Genomic DNA, 25,619 nt, shown 5'->3' with positions numbered 1-25,619 from the left:
AAATTGAAATCATTCCCAAGCTTCTCCTTTTGGTCTGTGCAAGAAAGCCTTGCCAAAAACCCATATCTTTTTTGTGGGTAAGACTGAAAACCCCAGAATAAACAGGACATATCCATACAGCCCCTAGAAGGCCTGGGGGGCGGGGGGGGGGGGAGAAGCAGACATCACTCAGATCAAAACCACAAGTCAGTAACTTCAGGTCAGAACTATAACCTAACATTGCATTCTAGGTCATCCATACTTATTATGTGGCCTAGAGAATGTACATAAGGTCTCTGTCTCTCAAAAAGTGTAGAATTTGAACTTACAAGAAATCACTTCTTAATTCATTTTTAACATTCAACATCAGAAATTAGTGGAATTGTTGTTATTTCAGGGTTGTCAAGAGTAGGTCAACATTCTTCTTCCCCAAGGATTTCCAGCTGTGAAAGCTATTTTTAAGTGACAAATTGAATTTTGCCATTAAATTTAAAATCCGAACCAAACCCCAGTTAACCAAAGCCAGTAAACCTGATTCTTAGTATCGAATCCAAACTAACTTGATAAAATATCTGAGTCACAGAGGAAGAAGAAGAAGAAGAGGAAGATGATAATATGTCAACTGTCTTGAGGCTCAGGACAAAGATGCCATGGAAAACCTGCTGGAGATATCTAACATCTGGAGGATTTTTCTTGCTCTTTCTGATGATTTTCTCAAAGCTGCTGAAACATTCAGTTATAGTGGCCATAGACTACTGGCTTGCTACATGGACATCGAAGGACAATGCAAATGAAGTCAGGAATGTTGATGATGCTAAGAGCACAAATAAGGTGAGCCATATCTTGGAGTTTGACAGGAGGAGGGGAAAAAACAAACACAACTATTCTAAAGTCATTATTTGTTGTTCAGATGAACATGAGTAGGATTCTCTAAAAATTTGTGAGGTTTTTATTGCTCCAGAAGAGAAGGAATGAAAAAAAATGGGGAAAAGGAAAGAGGGAAGGAAGTGGACAAAGAAGCCAGCTAGATTAGAAAGACAGACAGATAAAGATTGATTATTATATAAAATAGATTAACTGCCTATGCTAAACCATTAGACAATTCAGATTGCGAAACTGGAATAGAAGCATGTTTGAGGTTAGAAAAATGATTGACCTTCCCAAGGAGGGAATCTCATACTAAACTTTTCCAGCTGGATTTTTTTTAACACCTAAATCAATGACCCCATTTTCCTAAGCACTGACTGTCCAATAATGTCCCACCAGAAAAAAAAAAAAAAAAGTCCTCAAATGTCCTACTTCAATACAATCTGCCTGTAGCTGTAAATTTGACTCAGATACAAATATCTCACTGAACTCCACTTCAGAATGCTTAAACGTGTTGCAACCCTGGCAGATTAGTTTAGGATTTGCTCTGGGAATTTTAGGGGTGCTTGAACTTAATAAAGTGGAGCTTTCCAACATCTCTCAAATGACTCAGTTCTTGAGAGGTTCTGCTTTGGTTGTCTGAGGTTCTTGACTAACAATTTGCATACTTTTCTATTGCCCCGTTAAGTCTATCTTTACAGTTCTAAGTACTATCTCTTGAGGGTCTTGAAGGGATCTTAGAACTTCCAGCTCTTCTTTTTATGTGAATTTAATGTAGTTCCATCATAGTTCTTTTATTTCCCAAAGACTATGTTAATGTACTTATATAAGTGATGTGACACACTAGTCCCAGGTACCTTGGGAACTCCCTAGCAGAAAAGAGAAATGAGTGTTTATTTCTAGGATTGATGCATTTGTTATTTTATTAGACTTATCATGTAGCTGTCTTCAGCATCCTCTCTGGAGCAGGGATTGTCCTTTGCCTCATCACATCTCTGACTGTGGAGTGGATGGGCCTCACAGCAGCCAAGAACCTACACCATAATCTCCTCAACAAGATCATCCTTGGACCAATCAGGTACAATTATCTTCATAATATTCCTTCTGAAAGGCTACATGGCCAAAATCTCTCCTCTTTGTAACTGGGAGAGTATTCCTGTGAAAAGCTCCTGCCTTTGCCCTGTTTCCTTCAAGGTCTCAAAAAGTAAAAATAAGTAGGGAGGCAATCAGGAAAAAAAAAACTTCTATGCCATAACATATGAAATTCTGCCTCCTGTATTATCTAGCTGATATGCCAGATAGCTGGCACCCCCTTCAAGGCTGGGGCTGTCAAGGACAGTTCTGAGCACAGTTCTTGCTCCAGGGCACTCAGCTCCAACTCCTAGCAAACAGCTTGTGGACAGCAAGCTTCTAATGCTGGAAAGGGACAGGTTCTGTCTGTGATAACCATAGTCTCACAGGCAACAGGATGGCTGGAAGGGTGGCTACATAACAAATGTTATCATGTTGCTTTCAAGAAAGCCGAGTCCTGGGGCCCTGTATTATGAAGTTCAGTAGTAGCCAGGCTACTGGGATGTTTGGAAGGGGTCTTAAATATTGAGGGAGCATAGATGAAAGAGCAGGAGACAAGGCGGTAGGTTTTTAGGAGAGGAAGGGAAATGCCAAGAGAAGCATTTAGCTACTCAGGATGCAGACATCACAATCAGTCGTTATTCATATTTACTGCTTGCTTTCAGAGAAAACAGCTGGCCATAGCTCTGTGTTCTGTCTGAGCTGGCTCTTGAGCCAAAACTGGAAAGCCTTTTCAGGTAACTTTTGTGTTTAATTTGTTAAACAGGTTCTTCGATATGACTCCATTGGGGCTAATTCTAAATCGCTTCTCTGCTGATACCAATATCATTGATCAGGTATTAATGTACTGCGGTTTATTACATCTTGTCTTTGCATATTGTCACTTAGCTGCTGATGAAGGTGGTGAATTAAAGTATTTATTAGAGAAAGCATTGCAGAGGCTCTGGGAATAAGAACAGAGCAAACAAAGTACACGCTTTTGCAATAATGAGGGCAGGTAGTTGTCAGAATAGACATGGTGGGAGATGGTAGTTCTTACTTCATATGCAGACTGGCTGCTTCTGTTGGAAGATCTGGATGAGCAAACAACCAGATCTTGGTCTCAAAAGAGGAAACAGGGTAGAATATAACAATCTTAACTATATGGCAGTACAGATGACAACTACATGTTCCATCCTGGCTGTGGCACGTGTGCGTTTGTAGCATTCAGGGAGCAGAAGGGATGGTTTCGTTATGGCTGTGAATTAAAACGTTTAGATGAGCAATAATCCTGAATGAAAGACTGATGGAAACATGACAGGAAAATTAAGAGGCTCTGAGAAAAATAGCATGCTCTCTCTAAATATTTGAGATAAGCAAGAAAGAGAAAATTGTTCTTGCTGTTATATAAACAAGGTAGAAATGGCTTCTATTTCCCCATGATCTTTGAAATCCTGACCTTCAGAAATAAAACCCTAGTGACTCATTTTTTTAACCTCTGCACCTTTGAGTAGCAGACCCACAGAAAGGCTCCTAAGGAGAAAATCAATGAGTGCACACTCAGATTGTTCCAGTTTCCCTGGGAAAAGGCCTGTAGTGGTACTGCAGGTGACTTTTGCGTTGTGTATGCTTTTTGTTTCCAGCACATTCCTCCTACCCTGGAGTCTCTCACTCGTTCCACCTTACTCTGTCTGTCAGCCATTGGAATGATCTCCTATGCCACTCCATGGTTCCTTGTTGCCCTCGTGCCTCTTGGGATAGCATTTTATTTCATCCAGAAATACTTCAGAGTTGCTTCCAAGTATGTATGATAAACCTGTCCTGAAAATGTCTTCTAAAAAAAAAAAAAAAAAAGGTGTGCATAGAAATTGTGATGGCATGTTAGGTTATAGGAGGTAGGATAAGGAGAAAATGACCATGGTGTCCTGCTTTTGATCCTGAGGTATAAGCTTGAGACGTACATTGGAGGAGATTTCCAGCTAACAGACTACAAATGGGGTATTAGGGGAAGTAGCTGTAGTTGCATCAGTTTTCTGCACTGTGGGCTATAGAGTCAGATAAACATGAAGTTTGTGAAGCAGCTGAGCCAGCTTGCATCTGCTCAGAGATCCTCTTTAACCTTTTGAGGGCTAGTAGAGAATGGAAAATAATTTCCTGGATTAGTGTCACTCAAAGGCTTTTTCTTCATATTGGTAAAAAAAAAAAAATCCACAGAAAGGAACAGTGTGCAGCCACATTTCATATTCCAAATTACTTGTCTGCTTGTAAGGAGCACAATTTTTCAGCAAAGGGAGTGTCAGGATTTCTTAGAGTCATTATAGAATTTAGTAAATTTTTTTCTTTTTTTTATTTAAGACCTAGTTAAACTGAACTCTCTTAAATTACTTGTGAGGCATTCAGGCTTTACTTGTGTTCTTTCAATCTATAATAGGGATTAATGTATCCAATGTATTTCTAGAATAAAACAATATTAGGAAATGCAGGATGGAGGGATAGCTTTGGCCAATATTTATAACTCACTCACATGCAGTCATTTTCAGGCATATAAGCTCCACTAATGTTTAGAAATGCAAATATTTACAGTATTTCTTACAGCACTTTGACCCCTTGTTGTATTTTCCATTACATCTCTCAAATACTTGTGTGCATTTTCCAGCATTAATTTGAAAGAGCACATATTTATCATCAAAACATCAGCAGCAAATTCAATGCTGTATAGTGTAACATTCAGCATCACGGAGCAGTTATTTCTTCTGGCCTATCTATTACAGTGTGCAAACACAGCAGGATTTTAGTAAAGAGTTTAAATATCTGATGATCTGGCCTTTCTTCTGTTTATACAACTGGCTTCTAAGTCCAGGGCCGAATGTTACAGGAAGATGTATTTGTCTCTGTGGTTTGGAAAATGCTCCTGCTTTTCAGACTTAAATATCATTGTTCCGTGCAGGTCTTTGATGGATAATTGAGAAAATTTCTCATTCATATTATTTCTCTCTCAGTGCTGTCTCTATTTCAACCAGAGGTGTTATGTTAGCACTACAAAAAGAAGGTGCTTTATAGTCAGTTATATTCTACCTTCAGCATCTTACGGTACACAGACAGTCAAAACAAGGCAGGGTTTATATGGAAAGTCAGAGAATCACAGAAGAGTTTGAGCTGGAAGGGACCTCCAAAGGTCATCCAGTCCAACCACCCTAACTGTCAGCAGGGACATCCTCCACTAGATCAGCTTGCTTACAGCCTTCTCAAGCCTGACTTTGAATATCTCCAGGAATGGGGCCTCAACTACCTCCCTGGACAACCTGTTGCAGTGTTCCAGCAGAACTTGTTCCTAACAGCCAATCTAAATCTCCTCTAACTTCAAACCATTGCCCTATGTTCTATTGTTAGGCCAGCTGGTACAGTTGCAATAAAATAGATAAACTTGTAGATGCACAAATTATTTTATACTTGATATAAAAGCCACAAATAACATGCTATGAAGTCTAATATCAACTGTTCTGAATTTATTATATTAATAAATAAGAATGTTTGAGGATAAAAGTAATTAGTACCTGGCTAAAATGATGGCAGGTTTTAGTCCAGGAGAGATGCGATGTCCTTATCTCTGTGGGACAAAGAGGAGCTTAGCTGTGACCAAAATCTAGATGGTGGAGGTAGCTGAGAGGTGATTCAAAATCTCCTGTGACAGAAGAGGAAAAAGGTAATTCCATGTCAGTGTCTTTCTATATTATATAAATACTATTTTGTGTGATCCTGCAAAGAATATGTGCAACAGATAAAATGCCTGTTCTTGTCTGTAATGCAGTTAACAAGGATGAGAGAGAATAGATTGAAGCTTGAGGAGGGCAGATTGAGGTTGGAGATTAGGAAGAAATTCTTTCCAGTGAGCATGGTAAGACACCGGAACAGATTGCCCAGGGAGGCTGTGGATGTCCCCTCCCTAGAGATGTTCAGGGCCAGGTTGGATGAGGCCTTGAGCAATCTGGTCTAGTGGAAAGTGGAGTTGGAATTAGATGATCTTCAAAGTCTCTTCTGATCTACACCATTCTATGGATTTAGGAAGCTAAAATTTCTACAGACGAAGAAGTTTACACTGTAATAGCTGGCTATTGTTTTTCCTACTCCCAGGGACCTCCAGGAACTTGATGACAGCACTCAGCTACCTTTACTATGCCATTTCTCTGAGACAGCTGAAGGTCTTACCACCATTAGAGCATTTGGGTAAGTAAAGCAAATGCTTGGAGGTAGGCTTGGGTTTTGGTCTAGCCCAGTTTGCTCGGAGCATGTCTGAGGGCAAATTGTGGATTTGGTGTACTTTAAGCTATGTCAAAAAAATAAGAGATTTTGGGTTCGTGTTGCTCTGCCACACCTCTGAACACTTGTGCATATTTTCAGTAACACTTCTGGATGAGGCCTTAAGTAGCCTGCTCTAGCAGAAAGTGCCCCTGCCCATGGCAGGGGAGTTGGAACTGGATGATCTTTAAGATCCCTTCCAACCTAAATCATTTAATGAATTTATGAATCTATGAAAGTGCCAATTTGATCTTGCTCCCCAGTAAGTGTAACATTTACACACAGTCTGTACAACATAGAATTTTGAACCAGTGCAAATCTCACTGCAATGCTATTTACACACCTATCCTCTCTGTTTAAGACTGTGCCGTCACTCCAAGCTAGCTTTGGGTCCTAGGTTATTAGTACACAGTGCTGCAGTAAGGACTGTGGCAGGACAAGCTGTCCTTGCTGTCTTGGAGAGATGTGAGCCAGTAGTCAACAAGAAATGTTTTAACAAGCCTTATCAACTAGAAGGATATATTGAAACAGCAAATCATAATATTAAGGCCTGATACTGATGTATGCTGAGTGCTTCTTGAGAGGTTCAGAATGGCCTTTCATAACATTATCTCCTGATGAAGGAGCTTAGCTCTTTGTGGGAGTGGTTCAACTCTTCTTTACCTTACAAAAAGGCAATATGTGGGCTTGGATAGCAGAGAGCAAAAGGCAGCCCTAGGGAAGCACTAGGCATTGTAAATCACTTGAGTTTTGCACGATCTCTGGTGCTAATCAAAGCCATTTCATTTCCCTATCTGTCAACCAGTTCTCCACTGCCAGCCAAACCTGAAGTCTCCACCAGTTTTTGTCAGCAAATTCATATTTACTAACAGTCCTATTAGTCATCCCTGAAGTTTGAGTCCAGTATGTACCAAGATAAAATAGAGCAACTCTTCACATAACTCACCACAAAATAGTACAGTTGGCTCAGAAAGCAATTTGAGTGACCTTTGCTGTTTGTCATCTGACAGGATAAAAGTCTAAAACTGCCTGGAGGATGAGCTGGATGTGGATGACATGATACAGATAGAGCATGTCAGATTTTCCATTAGAAATCAGGAGTTCTGCTGCCAGAAATGCTGCCCAGAAGAATAGTCAGTGCACCTTTGCTTCCCCCTGCATCACAGTTGTTACCAGTTGTTGTTTTGGGGAGGGTCCTTGCCATGTTTACGAGCTGTGCAGAGGGAAATAAAGTACCAGTGGGAAAAGGCAGGAAAAACAGAAAGAAGTCTCTGGCCACGCGGGGATTACAGGTGCTTCACATCAGGGCCCCAAGACTTTAAAAGGGAAGAGCTTGCCATGATAAAACACAAAATAAATTACTGGAAAAGTTCAACTATTGAGGGTGTTTAACAGATAATAGAACCTGAAACACTGAAATGGTTTCCATCTGACTGCAGGTCATACCTAAAGTACGACAAGGTGCCATGAAAGAATTCGAGCTCCTCAGCCTGGAGAAGAAAAGGCTCCAGGCAGACCTTAGAGCTACATTTCAGTATCTGAAGGGGACCCTACAGGAAGACTGTGGAGGGACTGTTTAGAAGCACTTGTAGAGATAGGATGAGAGGCAATGGTTTGAAACTGCAGCAGGGTAGATTTAGATGGACATCAGGAAGAAGTTCTTCACAATGAAAGTGGTGAAACACTGGAGCAGGCTGCCCAGGGATATGGTTAAGGACACAGCCCTGGAGACATTCAAGATCAGACTGGATGTGGCCCTGGGTAGCCTGATCTAGTTGAAGGTCTGTGCTGACTGTGGGGTTTGGACAAGATAACCTTTGATGGTCCCTTCCAACCTGAAACAATCTGTGAATCTGTAATACACCAACAGAGTTTTCTCCCCTTCCAAGGTGTACCTTGGCTCTTGACATCATTGCACTGTTTTTTAAATGGGCATTACACAGGGGAGAGAGAAGCAAGTGGCAGTGGAGGTAACACTGCTCATTTTTGTTATTCAGAAATTATTTGTAGTTCTCCCCCATTGCAGTTTGCCAAATTGCTCAGGCATTTGTAACTGGATGAGAAAACAGCTGAGACGAGCATCTGCAGATACTGATTAATTTCTAGTCTACTTGAATTGAAACCTGAGAGATGTCACTCATGCTGAAGTGTCTTGCAGCTGGCCAGATCACCTCTGAAAGCAGGTTTTAAACTGACAGTGGCTTGTGAGAAAAGTGAGGGGCCAATGCAGAACTTGCCTATGAGAAGGCAGGCTGGAGGGCAGCAGCAGCCATAAAAGCAGATATGCCCTGAAAAGTAAAACCTGCCCCTAGCACCCTGACATTGCAGGCTCTCTTAATCAACACCAACTCAAATATAATTTCTTGCTGAAGAAATTTCTCCCCATTCTACATCCAGCTCTGCCTGGCTAAGAAGAACCATGGCAGCAGGAGTGGATCCTGAGGGTAGAGTTTTTAACCCAAAGTTTGGCAAAAGCCGAAGAGGAAAAAATTCTATTTTGGGGGGTGAGGAGGGAAAGAAGAGTTTAATGTTTGATCCTTCTGAGTGTGTAATGTGTTGTAATAGAACAAGTTTGGTCTTGGCAGGCACGAAGCCAGATTTAAACAACGCATGCTGGAACTGACGGACACAAACAACATTGCCTACTTATTTCTGTCGGCTGCCAACAGATGGCTGGAGGTCAGGACGGTACGTTCAGTTTTGTCCAAGCCATGGTTTTGAAACCTTGGAAGCAAACACAGACTTTGTCTGATGCAAAGAAGACAATAATGTGAATTAATCTCACTGTGAGATTATACACACTCTTCCTTAAAATAGATCAGGGTTGTTTATGTTAAACCCATACGGGTTTTGCAGCTTTCTTGGCCAGGAGTAGGAAAATACAAGTCTGCCTCATCTTTTGCTGTTGTAATGTCTAATTGTTGTAATGTTGTAATCTGAAGAGAGAGCAAGGACAAACATTTACAGAACTTGAAATAAAGCTTTCTCTACTACTGTGCAGCATCTCCAGACCTGCTGCAGCAAAAGCTATTTCAAAGCAGGGCATGGCTTCTTAGTAGTTTTGTGAACTGTGCCATCCTTCTGCCAGGGCAGTTTCAGGCACCACTGAGCTTCCAGGTCCTGAGATCTCTCTCCAGCAACAGGTTTAATCCCTCGGCTGTAATTTAAACCTCTCCTTTGCAGTGCCCTTACTGAAGCTGTGAGGCCATACTGTCTGTGAGCTTACTGGTCACCATCACAAAAGTCAGCAGAACTAGACTCTAATTACAATATCAAGCTCTTCAGTGACAGCACTTGAGGAACCTTCCCGCTCTGAAATGCAAAACAAGACAAGCAAAGTCACTGCAACTTCCCTATGCATCCGATACTGAAGGAGCAGTGACCTTACTCTGCTAGATACAAATAGTAACAGTCATGTTTACTCCCCACATCAAGGGCTGTAACCTCACTTTCATTTCCTGGTATGCTGGTGGAGCAACAGAGTTGGGCCTCAAAGCTTTTCCTTGTGCATGGCTTCCTACAGCACATGAGATCAAGCTGAACTTGCTTCCAAATCAAAGACAGATAAATAACAGAGTAACAGGCAATCCTGGAAGAAGCTGCAGCAATGCCTATTGATGTCCTACAGTCTCAGACTTGTTTACAAGTGGAACAAATACATCTCTAGAAATAAATTGATCTTGCCAAGGAATAATTCATTTAGCCCTGCCTAATGTCACAGTGGTACTAAGACCACACAAAAGCCTGTAGGATTTAATATCAACTTTGAAATCCTGTCCTAACTGCTGATGAAGACTTGAGACTATTATGCTTCTACCTCACCGTAGGTGTTGAGTCTGTTATCTGTTCATCTTCACTTTGTACAGAGAGGTGAACTAGGCAGCCTTCATTTCAAATCTCAGAAGGAAAGATTCTAGGCAGGATACTATCAGATAGGAGGGGGTGAAAAAAAATGGATGGAAAATACTAAACCTGTAATCCAAAGTAAATATATCCAGGGAGCAGTGAGAGAGCAGGAATACCAGGAGTCTCATGAATCAGGCACCCTGACAACTAGAAGAGATCACACATGGCATTCACTTCAAAACCAAGGTACATATCAAGAAGATGAGTTCAAGCTCCTGCAAGGCTTTTGAGAAGTCAGATCCTTCTAATACAGCTACACAAGTCCTCACTACACAGCATAGCTGAAAACTTTCAGGCATTTACCATGGAATAATTTTGAAACTCAAAGTGTTGTGGCAGAGGCAAGCAGCCCATTTGCAGCACCACAATACACAGCTGTACTGCTTTCAGAGTCCACACTGCCAACCACTGCAGGCTGTGAGTGTAGAGCAGGTTTAGGGATGCCTTGACCATGCACAGGATACTATTGCATGATGTCACTCTGCCCACCTGTGCCAATAAAACATGGGCATGGCCTCTATAAAATCTACCAAATTTCTTCATGGACAAGTGACTAATGCTTCTCTTTTTTGGGGAAGGCAACCCCAATTTTGAGAAGACCTAAAAGGGAATGGAGGCAGTGGAATTTATTTTAGTGGTAGGAATTAGGGGTGTCATTACTATGCTATTCTTATTACTTTATTTTTAAGTGCTCATTAGATTTGTTTGATATCTACTGCTCACAAGATCCCCTAGACCAAATGGATTTGTAGATAACAATGACCTGTTGCACTTGGGTTCAGCAAGTTCCTTTAGAGTGTTTCAGGTTAGGCACCACAACCTCTTACGGAATGGTTTGGGTTGGAAGGGACCTCCAAAGGTCACCTAGTCCAACCCCTTCTGCAATAAGCAGGGACATCCTCCACTAGATCAGGTTGCCCAGAGTCTTGTTGAACCTCACCTTTAATATCACCTGAAATGGGGCCTCAACCACCTCCCTGGGCAACCTGCTCCAGTGTTCCACCACCCTCATGGTAAAGAGCTTGTTCTTAACATGCAGTTTAAATCTCCTCTTCTCTAGTTTGAAACCCCTGACATTTTCCAGGAAAGAATAGATTGGAATTAAGGACTAGGTGTCATTATAGAAATAACGCCTATTAAAGCCAATCTACTGTGCAACTACAGAAAGTTTTTTGTTGCCTAGAATCTCTCTCCCTTTCTCATTCCAGGATTACCTTGGTGCTTGTATAGTTCTGACTGCAGCTGTCACTTCCATCACTGAAGGACCTAACTCAGGGTTTGTTGGGCTGGGTCTTCTGTATGCCCTGACAGTAAGTATCAAGGCAAAGCTTCCACACCAAAGTATTAATTCTACAATTATGTTTTAAAAAATAATACATACACATGGTTATCTTCTAGCTTTCTTCATCTTGGGGAAAAAAAAAAAAATCTTGCAAATAATGGATCTGAGCCAAAGCTGAGAGAGTTCAGGGCAGCTTGGACTTGCTTCAGGTTTCGTGAGCCAATTAAAAAACCCCACAACGTTCCCAGGCCCTGTGGTGCTCCCAAGCAGAGCAGGAAAGTTACAAATGCGTAAGAGGACCTGCTGTGCACTCTGCTTTGAACATTGTGTTGGTTCTGCCTGGATATGACAAAACCTGCCCAAAAATAGTATCTTACGGACTGCCAGGACCTGGGTAATCTTTAACCAAAGACCACATAAAACAATTGCTGAAGAACCAGAAACACCTGTTCTGCCTTTGGAGGGAAGCCATGCAGGTGCCCATTATTGTCCATGCAACTCCGAATGGATTTGATGATTGAGACCTCTGAGGCTAGTAGGCATGGTTCATCATGCCAGGCAGGAAAGCAGAGGAGATGGGGTTGGGAACTATGAGATTTTTACAGATTGCATTGAGTTGGAAGAGGCCCTCAAAGGTCATCTTCTCCAACCCCCCTGCAGTCACCAGGGACACCTCCAACTAGATCAGGCTGACCAAGGCCACGTCCAGTCTGACTTTGAATGTCTCCATAGACTGGGCCTCAACCACATCCCTGGGCAGCCTGCTCCAGTATTTCACCACTCTCATTGTAAAGAGCTTCCTCCTGATGTCCAATCCAAATCTGCCCTGCTCCAGTTTCAAACCATTGCCCCTCCTCCTATCATTACAAGCCCTTCTGAACAATCCTTCCCCATCCTTCCTATAGCTCCCTTTCAGGTATTGAAATGTCTCCTACATAGGTCTAGAAGGTCTCCCCAAAGCCTTCTCTTCTCCAGGCTGAACAGCCCAAATTCTTTCAACCTGACTTCATAGTAGAGGTGCTCCAGCCCTCTGGTCATCTTGGTGACCCTACTCCAGACCCACTCCATCAGGTTCCATGTCCTTCCTGTGTGGAGGGCTTTAGATCTGGACACAGCACTGCAGGTGAGGTCTCCCCAGAGCAGAGCAGAGAGGCAGAATCACCTCTCTCCATCTCTGGCCACACTGCTTTTGATGCAGCCCAGGCTGCCATTGGCCTTCTGGGCTGCAAGTGCCCATTGCTGGCTCATGTCAGCTTCTCATCCACCAGCACCCCCAAGTCCTTTTCTGCAGGGCTGCTCTCAATCTCATCATCCCCCTGCCTGGAGGGATATCTAGGATTGCCCTGACCTAGGTGCAGGACCTTACACTTGGGCTTATTGAACCTCATGCGATTCTCCTCAGTGCACCTCTCCAGCTTGTCCAGATCCCCCTGGAAGTCATGCTGTCCTTCAGCCTTATCAACCACACCCCTCAGGTTGGTATCATCTACTCTATCACCCAATGACCCCTCCTCAGCAGAAAAGGGGAGGATCAGGAAAAGGAGACTCACAGGTTGAGATGAAAACAGGCTTCATGAAATAGCAAACTCATGGCAGCACAAAGAATATAAAGTTATACTCAGCAGCAGTCATAATACCCATGAAGACAGTCCTCAAGAGTAGGAGAAGGAAACTGAAAGAGAGAAGAAAGGCAAACTTCCTCCTTTATACTGAGTGTGATGCTCATGGTCTGGAATACACCTGTGAGCCAACTCAAGCCAGCTGTCCCGGCTGACTCAGAACTGCTAATGGCTTGCAGCCCTTGGCAGGCCCATGAATCTGTCCCAGCAAAACCTGGACATACCTTTACTATTGATCAAATCTTTTTCATTACAATAGGAGTTAAAACAAAGAAGGAAATACCACTGAGCTGCTAATACATTTTTTCTCATTTATTTCTATGCGAAAAGCCCTCATATTTTCCACAGAGAAAAATGAATTCTCTGAATATGCACAGATAGAAGCAGAAATTAAATGTCCCTCAAATCTTTTTAATATATTTGCAAACAGTGAACTTTCTTAATCCTCATCAGTCTTCAAAAGATTAGAAAATGTCGTATTTCCAAAGAGCACTTCCAATTTTTATTTTTATTTCTGCGTCTGTGTGCTTAAAGAAGTTGTCTTTCAGTACTGATTACCAGATTCTGAAAAGAAGACATTCCCTTAATCATTCACATCTTCAGACTCTAAGTATAACCTTTTCATAGTTCTTCAAAAAACAAAGATGAGAATACTGAGCACTAAATTGTTGTGTCAGGGATCTGCTGGAGAGAGTCCAATTGAGAGCTACAAGGATGATTGCAAGACTTGGACATCTTTCCTGTGAAGAAAGACTGACAGACCTGAAGTAGTTTAGTCTGGAGAAGAGAAGGTTTAGAGGGGGCCTTATCAACATCTATAAATATCTGAGGGGTGGGTGTCAAGATGAAGAGGTCAGGCTCTTTTCACTGGTGCTCAGTGATAAGACAATGGGTACAAGCTGGAACACGGGAGGTTCCACCTCAACATGAGGAGACACTTCTGTATGGTGAGGCTGCCAGAGCCCTGGAGCAGGCTTTCCAGAGAGGTTGTGGAGTCTCCTTCTCTGGAGATTTTCCAAACCCGTCTGGACGTGTTCCTAGGTGATCCTGCTCTGGCAGGATGGTTGTACTGTAGGTCCCTTCCAACCCCTGACGTTCTGTGATTCTGTGATGTTGTGGCATTTAGTCTTGAACTATTGTAATGCCAAGAGCCCCACTGTCGTAAGTCGGGCTAAAAGCTTTCACAATTTACCCAACCTTTATTTGCATACAGGTAGATAACCAGAAGGCTGAACCATGTTCTTGTTCTCATTTTGTGATGCAGATAACCAACTATTTGAACTGGGTGGTGAGGAATCTGGCTGATCTGGAGGTGCAGATGGGTGCAGTAAAAAAAGTCCACAGCTTGCTGAACATGGAATCGGAGAACTATGATGGCTACTTGGGTATTGCACTCTAAACTTTGGGGATTTTAATATGGTAATGTGAAAGCATGGTAGACTTGGTCATGCAAAATGTATAGGCCTCTTTGGCCAAAACCTGTTTGCATTGATGTATAGGAGCTGCCACTGATCTGAGCAAGACAATGAAAACCTATGAGATATGTAATCCATACTAGTCACCATGAAAGAAAACAACCCTAGCAAGTTCCAGGGAGACAGAACACGGTCCTATAAATACAGTCAGAAAGTACCAGGGATGAACCAAACATCCAGGTAGCTATTTAGAAAACAGTAAAATGGATAAACATTAGAAAAGCACCATCAGTTCTGTGCTTCCAAATCTCTGAACTTTGCAGCAAATGGGGACTACAGGATGGGGTCACATTGGCAGGTAACTCTCCCCTGAACTACAGTGCATTGGTGTTTGTGCCCCACATACTTCACATTAGCGTTGATTGGCACTCCAGAAGTGCTCAAAGTGAAAGACCAAAAAGTGTTCCAGATCAGCATGCTTCCCTGGAAAGTCAGCCCTCTTAGTATGGAGGGAAAAAAACTGCCTGCTTCTTTGCAAATCAGAGCAAAACATGATAATGTCAGCAGCTGATCTTGTATGGCAGTGACAACATCCTCACACTGCCCTTCCTGTGCCGGTTACTGACCGAAGAGCCTGTTAACACTGCACTGACACCAGATTCCTCTCTGCTCCTTTGGCTTCTGCCCACTTCACTGCCAAGAGCCACTTTAGCATCTGCCCTCTCTCCTTATGTGTCAAGATATGGAAGCTAAATGCTAATGCGCCTGCCAGGCAGCTCCCAGCTCAGCCTTGGCAGGGAGCTGGGACTCCCCTTTCTTGAGTGGCTTCAGGAAAGTGCCCAGGCAGGAGAGAGGTGAAAAGTGGAATGTCATAGAGGGTAACTCTCTGACAGTATTTGTTTGGGGTTATTTTTCTGTAATTATTTCAGATCCTTCTCAAGTCCCCAAAGACTGGCCTCAGGAGGGGGAGATAAAGATTGAGAACTTGTGCGTTCGATATGAGAACAACTTGAAGCCTGTTCTGAAGCACGTCAAGGCGTATATCAAACCAGGACAAAAGGTACCCTGCCAGGCAACTTCCTGTTGTCCTTATTCTGCAGCACACCTTTCCTTACTGCCTTTTCTTTTCTATGATGGTAAAAGAGCAAGAATAACAACAGCTTGCAGTGACAGCTATATACATTGGTGGTCCTCTCTGAGGTCCCTAGGAACTTTAATTGATGATGCCTTGCTCTTTCCTGGGATCAGTTTTCCCCTCTGAGAGTCCTACTTCTTCCTGAGTCCATCTGCCTTGCATAGAGTGAGCCTAGGTGGCGAGATGAGATTAGAAGAACACCAGATTGGACCTGAGTAAAAAGGCATTATCTCACATTTCAGCAAATAATGTCACTGGAGTCTAGTCAAAATGCTGAAGGTTCAAAAAAGTTCACAGGACAAGTCTTCACTGCTGAGAGGTAGAAAAGAGAAGTGTTCTTGCTGTGCTGTTCGGTTTCGTCCCCTAGTATCTGTCACCTTTCTCCTCACCTGTAGGGCAATCCAGTCTAGCTTTCCCAAAAGGACTGAAAGCCTGGTTTACAGCTTCCCTCTATAAGCAGGTGACATCTTGCTTTCTCTTGCAGGTTGGGATCTGTGGTCGGACTGGCAGTGGCAAGTCATCCCTGTCTCTGGCGTTCTTCAGGATGGTGGACATATTTGATGGTTAGTTTTCACTAGACTAGGTTGTCACTCCTGACCTGCTCCCTCCTTATATCCTCAGAAGGATGGAGGAGACTTTTTGCTAGTTTATATCCTGGCTCTCTGGCTCAGAAGATACTTGATTAAAATGGGGCTTGCTGTGCCTGATCCTTCAAAGTACAAAGTGTCCTATTGTGAATAGCACTTGTCTCTTCCAGGAAATGTTATGCAGAGTTTATACTTGTAACTTTTAAAATATTTTTTTTGCATATGCCCTGATAAAACAGTACCCCATCTTTGAGATAGGAGTTAAAAATACAGCCCTAGATTTGTCCCTAAAGAATAACTGCATTAATTTTACGATAGCTGTAAAAATATTAGCAGAAGAGAAAAGAAACTAGAACTCAACAAGTCCATTCCCTTGATATTTATTTTTTATTGTGGTTTCCTACAATGACAGCAGAAACTTTGGCTTGCATGAATAGCCTTCAAATTAGATACCACTGAAATCCCCCAGGCTTTTTCCTGAGGACTGCAGGATGAGGCCCTGAATGAATAACGCTGTGCAAGGACAGTCTCAACAAGGGCAGTCTGATCAGGCATCTCTCACAGGGAGAGCACTGTTTTTGATGGGCTTCCTGGCTACCAGGAATGTCATCCTCTCTGCTGAGGCAGAGCAACTCAATGAGCTCTTATTTTCTGAAGCCCAAATAAAACCCACATATTTACTTCATATTTATGAACTGGTGGAGCCAGTCCAGAGGAGGGCCACAAGGATGATCAGAGGGCTGGAGCACCTCTGCTGTGAGGATAGGCAGAGGGAGCTGGGGTTACTTGACCCGGAGAAAACTCTGTCTTCCAGTACCTGAAGGGATCCTACAGGAAGACTGCAGAGCGACTTTCCATAAAGGTGTCTAACGACAGGACCAGGGGGAATGGTTTGAAGCTGAAGGAGAGCAGGTTTAGACTGGATCTTAGGAAGAAATTCTTCAGTACAAGGGTGGTGAGACTCTGGAATGGGTTGCCCAGAGTGGTTGTGAATGCCCCATCCCTCGAGGTATTTAAGGCCAGGTTGGACGGGGCCTTGGGCAAGTCGTGAAGTTAGTAGTGAAGTGTCCCTGCCCATGGCTGTGGAGATGCAGTAGAGGATCTCACGGGTCCCTCCCAACCTAAACCATTCTATGATTCTATGAAACTGATTAAAGAGTTTGGAAACACTTGGCTGTTTTCATCTCTGCAGCATTTTACTCTCCCAGCTAATTGGCACGAGCTGGCAGCTAGCAATATGCAGCATGGCATTTATAATACACAGATATGTGGACTATGTGGGGGTGTGGAAACCTATGGAAAGTCACCTTTTGGTTTCAAAGACATCCATGTTTCTAATTTAGCCATTGCACTCAGAGCATTTGCTAGGGGAACCCCAGTAGGATGTGATAGGAGGATAGGTAAATCTGATGCAGCTGATGCTTGCTTTTGTTGTGGTTCTGTGCCTGTATGTATCTATAGTAATAGGCTTCTGATTCATGACCCAGCTTCCAGGATGTATAAATAGTGAGAACAAATAATAATTATGTTTATAGTCAGCTTTAAGTTTCATCAATTTTCATCTTCTTTCTGTATCTTTTCTTTGTCTGTTCCTTCTGTATCTCCATTTTTTCTCAGTGGGAACGCCTAAGTCTTTTCTAATCAAGCTCTGCTTATCTTTTGTGCACATCCCTCTCTCTCAGCTAGACCAATATTTGGCCTCTGTACTGGTCCACTCCTGGGTGAAGACCTGGATCTGTTAAAAATTATATAACAAGATTTTGAGTAACATTACTAGAGCAAAGACTTCATTCATGTTGTACATCTTGGTTCCTTATGTCTGTTATTTCATTTTCATATAGGATTCACCTTATTCCCCTACTCTCCCTTCTTTCTTTGTTCTTCAGGGTTTCGTTTTTCTTCCCCTCTTTTCAAACTACTTCTCATTGCTCTTCTGTCTTGCTCATTACTTTCCTGGTTTCCCAGATCTTCTCTAATTTACTTTTTCCCTTAAGTCTGTCTCCTCATCTGCTCTTTTCTTTTCCTTGAGCACCCTGGCTTCTATCAAAAATGCATTCCTCTATTCCCAAGGCATGCCATATTACTCTCTCTCTCATTAGCTCACCTCATCTTCTGCTAAACCTCTCTCATGTACCCACTCGTGAAGAAAAGGAACTGGTTACATTTATGCAATCACTGATGTCTCGTGTTGAATCTTATGATCTGATTCAGACTTTCTGAAAGTCTGAAAACAATAGGACTTTGCACCCTACAGATGAAATCTCAGCTCCTCTGACTATCTAAGAAAAGCATAAAACTATTGGTAGTCCAGCTAGGTGGGGATGAAGTCTTTTGTTGGACTAGGGCCACACAGAGTAACCTACAAAATGCAGTATCATGGTAATTGGGAATGACAGAAGAGGCGTATGTGCACAGCTTTGAATATCCATGCATCTTCCAGTTCACAGGTAGGTTCTCACTGTTGGAAGATGACTTTCATGTCATCTTCCCAAGGAGAAGTGTAGCTTCCAAGTGAAGTAATCCACAGAGAAACTGCAGAAGTGAGCCTGTTAAAAATACCCCTTAATAGATCTGATTTCAATTTGCCCTGGCCCATCCTTTCCCCATTACCTGGAGGGAGTTTCTGTATCCAAGGAATGCCTGTGGAATCCGTAGTTCCTGGCTTTTGTTTGAAGATTCAAAGGAAGATATTGCTTCTGCTCTTCTCGCCCTCTTCTACTTAGGGAGTAGCCAACCACTATCTCCTGTACCTTCCCCCCATCTCCCTTGCCTGAATATCAGCATTTGCCATATCCAGTGTATCGTAAATCAGATTTTCAGATGAGATCCATATGCTCATTGACCTGCAGTGGTGACTAGAAAAGGAAAAATTCCCTCAACTTTACCAAGCATCTCAGCTGTTGCAGCAACTTCTTATCAGGGAATGAACTACTACATTAAGCAGTGATTCATGTGACTGCTTCCAGTAACTTTATGCTAGCAGAACAGTATGTGGCTAATTCACAACCAAACACTCAAATCAAACTGAGCCGTGGGAATCAGCATAAATGATAATAAAATTCCTTGGAGTAGGACATCCTTTTTTGTTTTTCTGATCTGCCTCTTGTTTAAAAGTTAATCCTACCCCATTCCTTCTAGGGTTCAAAGGATAGCTTGGGCTCCTGATGTATGGATTGCAGATACAAATATTATGCAAAAGAAATTGTGCACAATCTCAAATATCTTCCACACATGATAAAAGCACAGGACATGGCTAATTACCTAAGTTACTCTTGTTCTTGTCATGTTTGGCTGTAAAGCTCAGGTTACCCCATGATAAATTATCCTTCTGGTGCTATCATTAATCACATAGCATGGAAGCCAGATCATGTATTTCCTTTAAGGGAAGGTGGGGGGAGGGAGAGGGAGAGGAAGAAATAGAGCAAGGCAACAACAGTGTCATTAATAAGCTGGGCTCCTTCTGGCTTGTGTTACTACACACATTCACCTTCCTTATGTTTATGTGACAGCGCTGAGAGATCACAGGCACACACTGCCTCATCATCTGGAGTCCAGCCCAAACAATCTGGTTTATCTTTCTGTCTGCTACCTGCTGATCCCATGCTTTGTGCAATTCCTTCACATGTCTTCTGTGTGTTGTTTTAAACAGGGAGGATAGTGATTGATGGAATAGACATCAGCAAATTGCCTCTTCATACCCTTCGCTCTCGACTCTCCATTATTCTCCAGGATCCAATACTGTTCAGTGGCTCCATCCGGTAGGTGCATGCCACAGGGCACTGACATGTTTGTGATGGGCATTGTAGCACAGGAAGGGATGGAAAAGCTCAGTCCCTTCTATCTACACACTCTGTCCAAGGGAAATCAAGTGACATACACAATGCCAAAATGTCCCCTTGCAGAAGACCTCAATGAACTTGCACTGACAAGATTCCTGTTATGGTTTTCTTTGCAGCTTTAACTTGGATCCAGAATGCAAGTGCACCGATGATAGGCTCTGGGAAGCTTTGGAAATTGCTCAGTTGAAGAACATGGTCAAATCATTGCCAGGAGGCCTTGGTATGTCTGAATCAAGTCTCTGGGAACACAGGCCAACAGTGAAATTATGCTTGTGTGAGCATGCATACACATAAACAGATACATGGGATCTTACACTTTGAGCCATCATGTAGGAGTTCATGGGCAGCTAATGAATATTCTAACTCTGTGTTAGAGAGAATATTCTTACTAAAAAGCTGGAGAGTATCACAGAATCAAGGAATGTTAGGGGTTAGAAGGGACAGTCTGGTTTTCCATTCATTGTGTAAAAATCCTGCATCATCTCAGCATCAAAGTGGGGTAACTAGCCAGGAAAGAGTTAAAAAAAGAAGAGTTTTACCTCTGCTTCTCCGTCAGGATCTGTCTCTGCCAACAGAGCTGTAGCTCTTGTCCAGAACACTGAGAGATCGTTTTCCTTATCATTTCAGATCTGGTTCATGAAGGAAACTCACATATTTCTTTCCACACTAAGTTTATTTCTATTGCCAAGATATTATTCTGCAGCCTAGCTGATTTGCTATTTGTGCCAACTATTTGCTTTATGATATATTGCTCCTTTCCCGAGATGCTGTGCTCACTTTTCTCTGTATCACTCCACTCCAGTGTTCAGCCAAGATTCATAGATTCATAGAATGGTTTAGGATAGAAAGGACCTTGAAGATCATCTAGTTGTAACCCCCCTGCCATGGGCAGGGACACATTCCGCTAGATCAGGTCTCTTGAGGCTTCATCCATCCTGGCCTTGAACACCTCCAGGGAGGGGGCATCCACGACCTCCCTGGGCAACCTGTTCCAGTGTCTCACAACCCTCGCTGGAAAGAATTTCTTCCTAATCCCCAATCTCATTCTGCCCTCCTCAAGCTTCAATCCATTCCCCCTCATCCTATCACTACAAGCCCTTGTCAAAAGTTCCTCTCCAGCTTTCTTGTAGGCCCCCTTCAGGTGCTGGAAGGCTGGTTGTGCTTACTGGTTTTTACAGGGATTTGACAGGATGAACTAGTGCACAAGCAAATCTTTTAAAGTGCCCACTCAAAAGTACTGGGTCCTGACTGCATTTCAGTGGTGTAACTTTCAAAGTAACTGATTTTATTACAGATGCAATGGTCACAGAAGGAGGAGAAAACTTCAGCGTAGGGCAAAGGCAGCTGTTCTGCCTGGCCCGAGCCTTTGTCCGCAAAAGCAGCATTCTCATCATGGATGAAGCCACAGCATCCATTGACATGGCCACAGTAAGTACACCATCCCTGTACTCATGGATCTGCTAGGAGGGGTATCTTCCCTAAATGTCAGCCATGAGATCTTAGCAGACAAACCTGCAGGATGTTGCTTTTCTCTTGTGCTCAGTTTCAGTTGTTGCTGTTGATGTGTTTTGAGAATTGATGCCAATGGTGAGGAGAAAAAAGACAACATGAAATGTTTTAGAAAATCCCTGCTTTCACAGGGGTCTGGTGGGCATAGCAGAGACAGTATGGAATATGGTCCCATCTCTTGTGTGCCTAAAGAGACAATGTACAATGATTAATTAACTGAAGCCAGCTTTTTCCTTTGTTAGGAAAACATTCTGCAGAAGGTTGTGATGACTGCCTTTGCAGACCGCACGGTTGTGACCATAGCAGTAAGTACTGATGTCAGTAAACGTTCTCTTTCCTCGTTCCTCAGGCAGTTCCTCTTGCCTTTCACCCGTTAAACACCACCATATAAAACTAAAAACGTCATAAAATAAAACTAAAACACAAACTCAGGATATTCCCAGATACTAGAACAAGTCCAAACACACGCTATCAACCTAAAAAGATGATATTGTGCTGTAAAGCAGGCCAGACTAAAACATTTAGATCCAAAGAAGGAATTCACAGGGAGCTTCAGCATCTACGTTTTCTCCAGGAAAATTTGGAATCATTCTCATTAAAAAAATGAAACCGAACTGAAGTCTATGCATGTAATGCCAACGATCAGAGCACAGACTTATGAAAGGAGATTTGTAGATTCATAGAAAGGTTTGGATTGGAAGGGACCTTAAAGATTACCCAGTTCCAACCTCTCTGCCATGAGCAGGGACACTTTACAGTAGAACAGGTTGCTCAAGGCCTCAAACACTTCCAGGGAGAGGGCATCCACAACCTCCCTGGGCAACCTTTTCCAGTGTCTCACCACCCTCACTAGAAAGAATTTCTTCCTAATCTCCAATCTCAATCTGCCCTCCTCAAGCTTCATTCTGTTCCCTCTCACCCTATCACTCCAAGCCCTTGTCAAAAGTCCTTTCCTGGCTTTATAGTAGACCCCTTTCAGATACTGGAGCCCCCTACGAACACTCTAAAGTCTCCCCAGAGCCTTCTCTTCTCCAGGCTGAACATCCCCAAATCCCTCAGCCTGTCCCCACAGGGGAGGTTCTCCAGCCCTCTGATCATGTTCATGGTCCTCCTCTGGACCTGCTCCAGCAACTCCATGTCCCTCTTATGCTGGGGGCACCAGAACTGGACAGGCAGTGCTCCAGGTGGAGTCTCAGCAGTGCAGCGGAGCAGAATCCCCTCCCTGTGCTGCTGCTCTCCCTGCTTTGGATGCAGCCCAGCACACAGCTGCCTTCTGGGCTGCCAGTGACCATTGCTGGCTCCTGGGGAGTTTGTCACCAACTGACACCCCCAAGTTCTTCTCCCCAAGGCTGCTCTAAAGCCACTCCTGGATTTGTGTTTGGGATTGCCCTGACCCAGGTGCAGGACCTGGCACTTGGCCTTGATGAACTTGATTAGGTTGGCTTAGCCCCACCTCTCAAGCACGTCCAAGTCCCTGTGGATGGATCCCTTCCCTCCAGCATGTCAATCACACCACACAGCTTGGTGTCACCCACACACGTGCTGAGGGTGCCTCAGTACCACAGTCCATGTCGCTGACAAAGATGTTAAACAGCACTGGTCCTAGTACTGACCTCTGAGGGATGCCACTGGTCACTGGTCTCATTTGGACATGAGATTTCAAAATATTTTTCATGTGGTTTCTCAAGCTGCATTATCTTTTCTGAATTTCTGAATAAAAATCTGGGTTTATGATAAAGGTTTTAAAAAATTGACTCAATGGGAATTGCTCAAAATTGATTTTACATTTGAGCAGGTTTATGATATTTTTTCTCATTTTCCTAACATTTCTATTGCTCAGAAGTTTCATGTATCTGTGCAGGTATGCAGTGTAACTGCAGACACATGCATGTATGCACAATCGTGCACCCTTGAAAGATTCCAGCACAGAGCCACAAAGATGCTGAAGGCAGTGGAACATCTCCCTGCTGAGGAAAGGCTGAAGGAGCTGGGGCTCTTGAGCTTGGGAGTGAGGGGTGACCTCATTCATGTTTATAAAGATGTGAAGGGCAGTGTGGGGAGGACAGAATCAGGCCCTGCTCAGTGGTGTCCAGTGATAGGGAAAAGGGCAATGGGTTCAAGCTGGAGCAGAGGAGGGTCCATGTGAACAGGAGGAGAAACTTTTTCACTGTGAGGGTGCCAGAGCCCTGGAGCAGGTTGCCCAGAGAGGTTGTGGAGTCTCCTTCTCTGGAGACATTCCAGTTCCACCTGGATGTGTTCCTGTGTGACCAGCTCTAGGTGATCCTGCTAGAATCCAGTTCTCATAGACTATAGTTTCAAGTCTATCAGTAACTAGTTTGCATTGGCCAAACCACTTAGCCTAGTTCATTACAACAGGCCCTAAGGTTCTGGGATGTGCAAATGCTGAAGATGCTAGCAGTGAAACAGTCCATCAGTTACATGACATTCAAATGTTCACCATTGTTGCTCTCACCAGAATCTCACTTTTCTTTTGCTTTGCCTTTCCAAACTCGGTGTCTCAAGTCAGATAACACACATTAATATTTACCTTTCTCCACAGAGTTGACTTCATGTCCTTCCTCTCTTCATTCATGGCTGATCCTTCCTTCACCCACCTGTTTTTCTTTTCTTTTTTTCCAGCACCGCGTATCTCACATCTTGGATGCCAATATTGTCCTAGTCCTTTCTGAGGGCTTTCTAGTTGAATGTGACACTGCCTCAAACTTACTCCTCAAAGAGGACGGCCTGTTCACCACTTTGGTGAAGACTCACAAGTAGACTCTCTCAGTCCACATTGTTCACGAGACTTCTGGCTCTTTGGTAGTTACTTTTACCTCTTCAGTTTCCTTTCACTCTGCTTCTTTTCTACTGTACATCTTCTGAGACAAGAGTGCAAAAAGATCTTTATTGTATTGTTCCTGGATTTGTTTTAACTTTATGACCATTTATGCTAGTCATACTTAACTAAAGCTTAGGCATGCAGCTAACATTGAACCTATGAAGTCAAAGGAATCCACTCCATCACCTAATCCCTGAACTTCAGGCTGTGTGGTGAAACACCACATGCTTAGAGTTCATCTTGCCTATACCTGACTGGCTGAATTCATCAGGCATTGAAATCAAACTCAGCCTTGCTTTCATTTCTGTTGCCTGTGGGGATAAACTGTGGCCTGTAGCACACTCAAATTGATTTATCTCGGAGGGAGCTGATTCATTTACAGAAGAAGACAACCCAGGAGTGCCCTAAGATGGGTGCAGAGCGGACAGTTGGGGTAAGAGACCAAGTTGTGGAGCAGGAGGCTACACCTGACAGCGTAGGCACAGCCAGGATGTTTCTCCCTCATATCTCCTGAAAGGAGAGAGGTGTGTCAGAGTTTATTCCAATAGCTGTGCTGTCCAGAATAGCAATTAGCAGACCAAAAATGAAGTGCATGCTTCAGCACTTTTGGGCTTGGAAGCAGAGGCTGTAAAGTAATTGTCGAACTCTTCTGACTGAGGATAGCCCAGAAGGGCCTACTCCAGGACAGGCTTTCACCAACCCGGTATGCCTCACCTTAGCCCCATTAATAACTACACTGAGAATCAGCATGATGAAAACTTCTCCGTGCTTCTCTTTGTGGCAGCATCGGGTTCACACCATCCTAACTGCAGACCTGGTGATCGTCATGAAGAGAGGGAACATTTTAGAATACGACACACCTGAGAACCTGCTTTCTCAAGAAGATGGCATCTTCGCTTCCTTTGTCCGGGCTGACATGTGAACAATCGCATCATGCATTTCAGTAGCTTCTTTTTCAAACATATGGAATGCAAATATTTTTTATTCAATGTAACATCATTTTTTTTCTTTTTCTTTTTCTTTTTTTTTTTCAGTTTTTTTTTCTTCGGGGGGGGGGGGGGGGGGGGGTGGTGCTTTGTTGTTTTTTTTTTTAGAGATACTTTCTTGACACTTCTATCTTCCAAAACAATAAAATCTATTGCAACACTTGGGTGCCTCAAAGCAATAAAAAATGTCACCTGGTTCAAAAGCTCTTCAGCTTCACACACATGCGTATGAACACACATAGACACAAGTTTTTTCTTTCCTGGGAATGTGGCATTCCCCTTTGACTTTTTAGTGACTTCGTTTTCTTTT

General features: G+C 43.2%; 1 protein-coding gene across 2 annotated transcripts in view; it reads left to right on the top strand.

Annotated features, from left to right (window-relative positions):
- The window catches only part of ABCC9 (ATP binding cassette subfamily C member 9), a 66,214-nt gene extending 40,969 nt beyond the window's left edge, over positions 1 to 25,245 (top strand). Inside the window, exons 24-38 of one of the 2 annotated variants that reach the window (XM_054386996.1) lie at positions 563 to 792; positions 1,776 to 1,924; positions 2,684 to 2,753; positions 3,540 to 3,697; positions 6,028 to 6,120; positions 8,778 to 8,880; positions 11,307 to 11,408; positions 14,264 to 14,384; positions 15,344 to 15,474; positions 16,034 to 16,112; positions 19,786 to 19,894; positions 20,092 to 20,195; positions 21,270 to 21,403; positions 21,727 to 21,789; positions 25,108 to 25,245. In XM_054386996.1, coding sequence (XP_054242971.1) covers positions 563 to 792; positions 1,776 to 1,924; positions 2,684 to 2,753; positions 3,540 to 3,697; positions 6,028 to 6,120; positions 8,778 to 8,880; positions 11,307 to 11,408; positions 14,264 to 14,384; positions 15,344 to 15,474; positions 16,034 to 16,112; positions 19,786 to 19,894; positions 20,092 to 20,195; positions 21,270 to 21,403; positions 21,727 to 21,789; positions 25,108 to 25,245 — 1,784 coding nt within the window. Of the gene's footprint in view, positions 1 to 562; positions 793 to 1,775; positions 1,925 to 2,683; positions 2,754 to 3,539; positions 3,698 to 6,027; positions 6,121 to 8,777; positions 8,881 to 11,306; positions 11,409 to 14,263; positions 14,385 to 15,343; positions 15,475 to 16,033; positions 16,113 to 19,785; positions 19,895 to 20,091; positions 20,196 to 21,269; positions 21,404 to 21,726; positions 21,790 to 24,124; positions 24,263 to 25,107 lie in introns of those variants that run through there. The other variant, XM_054386997.1, reaches the window with a different exon arrangement.
- Positions 25,246 to 25,619: the final 374 nt, after the last annotated feature.

Source organism: Indicator indicator, chromosome 14, assembly GCF_027791375.1.
Source record: "Indicator indicator isolate 239-I01 chromosome 14, UM_Iind_1.1, whole genome shotgun sequence".
NCBI classification, from domain to species: Eukaryota; Metazoa; Chordata; class Aves; order Piciformes; family Indicatoridae; genus Indicator; species Indicator indicator.
Note: the sequence above shows the minus strand (reverse complement) of the source record. Positions and strands in the feature narration are given on the sequence as shown.